This window comes from Barbus barbus (assembly GCF_936440315.1).
Source record: "Barbus barbus genome assembly, chromosome: 13".
NCBI classification, from domain to species: Eukaryota; Metazoa; Chordata; class Actinopteri; order Cypriniformes; family Cyprinidae; genus Barbus; species Barbus barbus.
In genome coordinates, this window is record NC_136741.1 from 2151094 (window position 1) to 2158544 (window position 7451).

Genomic DNA, 7451 nt, shown 5'->3' on the forward strand with positions numbered 1-7451 from the left:
TGATAAACTGAATAGATTTTATTTGCTTGTGCCTTGAATAAAACATCTTTGACATGAGAGCATTAGAAAACGGTTCAGGTGTATTTACAGATCCACCATGTGTGGCATAAAAATACCAGCAAAATATATTACAATAAAATGATGGAATGATCTGTTCTCATAGCAAAACAAGCTACAATAAAAACGAGTCGTTCAGAGCCGATCTGATGTTTCTCATGATGGGTTACAAAAATGAATGGAAAAACAAGCATTTTCGCTGTTGGACCCTACGGTACATTTGTGTCAAATTACATCAACAGCTAATTGTGGAAGCCTATCTAACTGAAATAACATCACAATCTACCCATAATGCACAGCTGACAGGAGATCAGTGGCTGTTCCTCATGACAGCTTCTGATATTTTATCTATAAAAACACTCTGCTTCCTCTTCACGTCAAAGCATTGATAAAAGCCACTGAGATCATGGAGCTGAAAACAACGGAAGCAGAATAAAATCAGGATGTTAAGAGCAAGTAAAACACACGTCTGCATCAAGCATAAAATTGTCTGTCTGGCCCAAAACAACAGGAAAGATCAAATTGATCTGATAATACACTAAAAAATACATGATATTATGGAGCTGTAATTATTTTTCCAACGCTATAAATATTCAATGGCTAATTTCAAAGCATTTTAGCAAAGCACTCCATGTCCACAATATAAAGGTAGTTGAAATGGCTCTGGTTTGATGTTCAGAGAAACTGGATCCGAATAAAGCAATCAAGCGTCCTCTGAATACTGCTGGTGTGACTGTATCAGTGTGTAGTGTGGAAACAGACTGATTCAGATGAAACTCTTCACTATCGAATGATAGAAAAACGTTACTCTGCAAAACTGCGTGCAGATCAATAACGGGATGTTTCGGTCCATACACTGACACTTACACCTGCACAAAAATCTCATCTGCTTTTCCAGCGCTCGAGTGACAATTAAAATCATTTGAATCCTGTCCAATTAAAATGATAGAATTTCCTTGTAGACTCCCTGAAGCGGTACGGAGGCTCTGTGATTAAAAGAGTTTGTTCTTAGAAGAGCAATGTCTTTTCTCAGCATGTCTCTTTCTTCAGTCTGTAATTGGTTGTGCTTAATTATCTCCTGTGTTTGGGATGGTTGTGTGTCATAGCCCTCTGTCTCTATCAATCCTTTTTCTGGATCTCCTGGTGGCTTATTGAGAGAAGAGGAAATACAGAGATGTTCTGCTTCACATGTCTCTACTTCCATCAAGCACTTCCTGAAGAGGAAAAAAGTAAGGGCTGTCAATAGTTCAAAATAATCAATTAAAACTGACTAACATTACCTGTAGGATTTAAAATGAACGGCTAAAATTAAGATCTGATTCTTAAGTTTGACAGCCGTTAAACAGTCATATGGAAAAGGTTGTATAAAGATTATTTTGTGTTCCACTGAAATAACAGAATATGAGCATTAATGCTTCACACTATCATAATCCGGTCTTACCGTCGTCTCCATTGGTGAGCACCAGCGCCTGTAAGATATCAGACAGAGACACGATGCCTTTCACAACCTCCTGCTCATCCACGATCACTAACCTGTGCACCTAAGAAACAACACACACATCAGTCTGTGAGGTGACATGATCAGACAGTGAGCTACATATTCATCTGTCCATCCACATATACATGCACAACTTACAGACCCCAAGCATTTGAGCAGAATGTGTTTCTCACCTCAGCCTCCACCAGTCGGTTGATAATGGCCTCTAGCGTCTCACTGGCTCGGCAGGTGAGCACACCCTCAAAATACTGCGAGCGATGCTGGAGGGCTTTAGTCACGGTGATGTCCAGGTTATTGTATGTCTTCTCAGCGGCCAGATTCTGTGTGATGATAAGAAAACCAGATTGAGACACAAACACAGAAACCTTAAAGGAATAATTCACCCAAGAAAAATCCATAATAGTCCAAAAGAGCTCTAAACAAATGTGTGTGGACTTTAATGTGAGAGACAACAGGAGATGGGTTTTTTACTGGAGGAAATGTTATTATAGACTCATATTTTAGCCGGAAACAAAAGTTTGAAGTTAAAAACGTCTTGATGGATTTGTTCCTTGTGGATTATTGTGGCTCTCATTCACTGCAGAGAATCCATTGGAGAGCAAGTGATGGAATGCTACATTTCTCCAAATCTTTTCCTATGAAGAAACAAACCCATCTACATCTTGGATCAGCAAATTTTCTTTTGTGGGTGAAACTATTCCTGTAAGATATTAAATTAAGGACATAATAAAAACAACCCACAGCATTATGAGTATGAGATCATGTGCTGCAGTGGCTGCATTCACTCAAGCGGATCAATACGACAAACACCAGAGGCTTTAGACACACCGAGTCCAATCGAAACAGAAACACCATCACACACATTCGATAATCTCACACCACCAGCACAGCTCAATGTCCAGCGTTCTAGTTAGAAACAACAGACACAAATACACAAAACTTACTATAACGTCAAACTTGGAGTAGATGTCGACCACACGTCCTGTCGGCATAAACGAGAGAGAAATCACATCAAGTGAGGAGGAAGAAAATAAAACCACAGATTTGTAATTTACAATATATAAAAAGTAATGTATTAATTTCCTCTCACCATTTTCATCCACCACAGGAAGGGCAGACACTCTCTGATCCACGTAGATGCCGAGCGCGGCGTAGAGCGGCGTATCCGAGTGAACCACTGCGATGTTGTGAAACGTTCCGATGTTCAACTCCTCCAGCGTTTGAGACAGAAACGCAGGCTTGGGCATCTCAGATATCTGTCGGAGATCGTTAACATAAACATGAAGACTGTGTTTCTAGAAAGAAAACTAAATTCCTGTATTGTTGTGTCAACATATGAGTAATTTAGAAATAGTTGCTTAAAAAGTTGTAACAGAGTTAAAGCAAACGCTCTGTGACAGACCACTGCCAAATAAATGAATGTCTATATTTAACTTCCTGTGTCACAGGAAACATTCAGGGAGCGGTTACATGGCAGGAAACTTACAAAGAGCTTCAGGAATTTGAGGATCCTCTTGTGTGTCAGGATGTAGAGCGTGTTTCCTGTTAGAGGATCAATGACGGGTAATCTGTGGATCTTATGCTTCAGTAGAGATGAAACAGCATCATATATGCTGAGAGAGAGAAAAACATGAGGCGTAATCACGACTCTCTAACAAAAGCATTCAATCTGTCTCTTACAAACTCTTACCTGGCATTGGGCGATATGCTGACGAGAGGTTTGAAGGAGTCTTGCAAGTAGACCTCTATAAGAAAAAGAGAGATCAGTCACAGGCTCACATATCAGAGCATAGACCTCATGAATACACATACAAATCATTCCCACCTCGCCATGTTTCTATTTTGTGTTCTTCTAATTCATATATCTGGACCTAAAACAGAAAAAGAAAAAAAAAATTAAGTGCTCCTCAAAGAGACTTGAGGAAAAACATCAATGGGAGAATAACACATTTTACCAGAGGAGACTTGTAATAGCGATGAAGTATATTGATGAAATCTGTGATGGTCAGCATACCTACAATAGAAAGCAAATAAAGAAAACGAGGCATACAGTGCCCTCCATAAGTATTGGAACAGTAAAGACAAAATTGCTCTGTTGGCTATGGAGTCAAGACATTTACAAATATGATTAAAAGATGAGACAAAACTACAGAATGTCACATTTTATTATTAGCCGTTTCAACAGCATATAGAGGGCACTGTATGTTAAATTAGAATTACTTTCCAGTAACAATAAATTGTAAATTAGTTATTTAAAGCTGCAGTCCGTAACTTTTTTTTGGTTAAAAATGATCCAAAATCAATATTTGAGAAATTACATAATCAGCCACTTTAGCCCGATTCACAAAGGTTATCTTATAATATTGTTTTCTAATTTGAGTGGTACGGGTAGGTTTTTGTGGGAAATTTGAGTATGACACTGAGTCATTACGTCACGTCTGTAAACATAAAGAAGTTGTCCCGGCTAGCAGGCTATCGCATGTGAGGATCCTACAGGTGGCAGCTCATTTATAGCCTTTTCTCACAGCAGCTAGAATAATTAAATGTATCATTTTGATGGCGGACTGTAATCCAGAAAGGATTATGTGTTTATGAAACGCATGTGAAAAATTATTCTGCAAGAAACTGCAATTCCAGGTTTTCAAACATAGAGGGCGACAAAGAGTTAAACGTTACTGCCTGCAGCTTTAATTCAAATTAAATTTTTATATTATTATTACACCATTTCACAGTTTGAATCCAGTAAGATTTGAATCAAGTCTCTTCTAAATGCCTTTTCTGTCACTGACAAATTAATGTGGAAAAAATGTAACTGATCCCAAATATGGTTGTGTACATATATTTTATGTACACAAGTTTTTGGATGATGCAATCAAAGCCACATGGAGAGGGAAAAATAATAATAACACACAGTCTAACTTGATCCAATGATCCAATCAAATCACAATGGATCCAATCTACCCTTAATGATTTTCATTATGTAATATGAATTTGTGAATGCCGTTTAATCTTATCAAACAATCACACTATATTTACATTTCCAAAAAAAAATCTTGCTTACCAACAAAGCATTGTTTCTTGCTGTCCCAGAGAGGCGCTGCTCTCACTCCATTAGACACTAGAGCAAAGAACGCCTTCTTCACCTGGTAACCAGACAACCATAAATTAACCAGCAGGTACTCGGACAGCTTAAATGTCATGAATGTTGACACAAAGTACAGAACAAATATATCCAACCCCTAAAGTCAACATGAAATCAATACTGACCCCATGTGCCCGATTCGAATATCAATTATTCATATTATTCCATATATTGAGTGTGTGTGTGCGCAACTGCGCATGCATGTTAATTATATTTGATCAAAAAGTAATAATGTGTTCTTTGTCTTAAACAAGTTACCTCTCCTACTAAAATTACTTGATGCTTACTTGATGCTCTCCCTCAGGCCATCAAAGTTGTAGATGAGTATGTTTCTTCATGGCAACAGATTTGAAAAAATGTAGCATTCCATCACTTGCTCACCAAAGGATCCTCTGCAGTGAATGGGTGCCGTCAGAATGAGAGTCCAAACAGCTCATCGTATCTTGATGTATTTTTTTCTTACAAACATGCAGCTTTTTTCTTCTCAAGATTTTATTTGATGGACTGGAGTGGTGTGGATTATTGTGATGTTTTTATCAGCAGTTTGGACACTCATTCTGACGGCACCCATTCACTGCAGAGGATCCATTGCTGAGCAAGTAATGGAATGCTACATTTCTCCAAATTTTTTCTGATGAAGAAACTTGGATGACCTGAGGGTGAGTATCTTTTCAGCAAACTTTCATTTTTGGGTGAACTAATCCTTTAATGAGAAGTAAAATCAACTTTTTTTTGTTTCACACAGAAATTTGTGATATTATGGAAATAAATGGGTTGCAAACAAGGTTGCACAAGTAACAACATTTGATTTCTTCTGAGTACACACCTGTAGAGAAGTGTCAAATACCACTAACTTTGAGCTGGTGGGCACCAGGTCATAGCAGCGGTGGGATTTCATAAAGCGGGTGTAGACATTATACTCAGGATCTGGTTTGAAAGAAATGGGAATTTAATTTTTTTTTTTTTTTATTGCTTGAAAAAGCATAGGCTGAAACATTAAATCATGAACAAGCATTAAGAACAACCAATGAAAATATGAGAGAAAAAGTGTCGGAGAACAAAATGTCACTGGATCATATTTCTGTTGTCACTTCAGTCTCAGATTTTACTCCAAACACTGAAGTCAAACCCCTGCTCGGCTCTGTTTTCATATCTCGCACATGAGCTGCAGGTCATCGCAGGACTACAGTATCATCTTTATTTATTCACATTCTTACCCTCTATGTGCGCCTCCTTTTTACCGTCCAACTCATCTAGAACAGCAGGAACCTGAAAAACAGATGTCTGTGAACATTCAAAGCTCACTTTCATTTTTACATATGTGATCATTTTTCTGTAAATCCTCACACATGAAGCAATAGTTAGAAATATCACATTTTTAAAGGGATGTTTATTGAACTTTTAGAAAACAAACAAAATTCCTGATGGTCATATTTGATACTCGCTGATTTTTTCCAAAATATTATGCATGTAGTGTATACTCAAGTTGCTTCAGTCCAGTAAGTGTTCATTTTGAAATAATACTAACCTATTAGTTATTTTGCATTTATTATATAGGCTAAATATCAGTAAAGATTTCACAGCAAAAAGACACATGAACAACCTGAAGGTGGACTTTGTAAAATGATACTAAAAGACTATTTAATTGTTAATAAAATACTAAAGTAACAACAGCACATTTAAGTAAATGCATCCTTGAGTTCTCGAGTATTATAGTAACTGCAGTAGACTAGTGCAGTACTAGTGTAACAGCAGTTAACTAGCAGCACAGCACTAACCTAGTTAACCGCAGGCGAAGTGTATGTTAACTGGCTTCAAATGAATGGAAAGTACTACACGACACAATACTCATCTTACTAATAACACTCAACGCGCTAGCTTAACATTTTAGCCGATATTAGCTATTTAGTATATTATAACACAATCATAAACAAAAGCCGCCGTTAGTCAGTTAACGACTGACGGCTCTCAGATCAACTCTGTCTCAGTTTAAACTCGCACTACTTACACACTCCATGATCCATTCACGGTGTGAAGAAGCTAAAGATGTTTACTTCGAGTTCAGAGCCCAGAAATGTAGTTTAATTCGGTCTCCGGTAGCTGTGTTTCGTCTCTGGTTCCGTTCAACGATGAGGAAGACCGATGCGGAGGCCGCGACCGGATGTGACGACACACACGTGTGCGCGCTTCTACATAATAATAATAATAACAATGCGTAATCGTACATAATAATTAATCCTGGTTATCAAATAAATGAAATATTAATTATATAACAACACTATATTCTAAAACATATCTCGACCACAGTAGTGAGAGCCTAAGTGTGGCAGATAAACGTTGTATTTATATTTGTATTTATTTAATTTAAAAACAATTTACTTTAATTTACTTCAAACAAACGGAGCTCTATCACAATTTCATTCTCTGCTCAGAGATCCTTGACTTCGTATCCTGTAAATCCACAGGTAATATTACGTTCACACGACAGTGGTATGTGCTTCTGTGAAAGTTGTCTGGTGTGGGTCACTTTAAAGGAATAGTTCACCCAAAAATTACAATTAGCTTGAAATGTCCTCACCCTCAGGACATCTACGAGATGTAGATGAGTTTGTATCTTCATCAGAACAGATTTGGAGAAATTTAGAAAACACTTGCTCAGCAATGGATGCTCTGCAGTGAATGGGTGCCGTCAGAATGAGAGTCCAAACAGCTGATAAAAACATCACAATAATCCACACCACTCCAGTCCATCGG

The 7451-nt window shown here is 37.7% G+C and overlaps 1 protein-coding gene across 1 annotated transcript; it reads right to left on the bottom strand.

Moving 5' to 3' along the window:
• Window position 1: 1 nt before the first annotated feature.
• On the bottom strand, window positions 2–6880 carry LOC306879485 (5'-AMP-activated protein kinase subunit gamma-1-like). The gene is made up of 13 exons (XM_079432468.1): window positions 6706–6880; window positions 5915–5966; window positions 5524–5624; window positions 4617–4698; window positions 3511–3569; window positions 3381–3426; window positions 3246–3300; window positions 3042–3168; window positions 2646–2811; window positions 2500–2537; window positions 1729–1875; window positions 1499–1598; window positions 2–1271 (listed from the first exon to the last, which is right to left on the bottom strand). The coding sequence occupies exons 1-13, from the start codon at window positions 6712–6714 to the stop codon at window positions 1261–1263; spliced, it is 993 nt and encodes a 330-aa protein (XP_079288594.1). The 5' UTR covers window positions 6715–6880; the 3' UTR covers window positions 2–1260.
• Window positions 6881–7451: the final 571 nt, after the last annotated feature.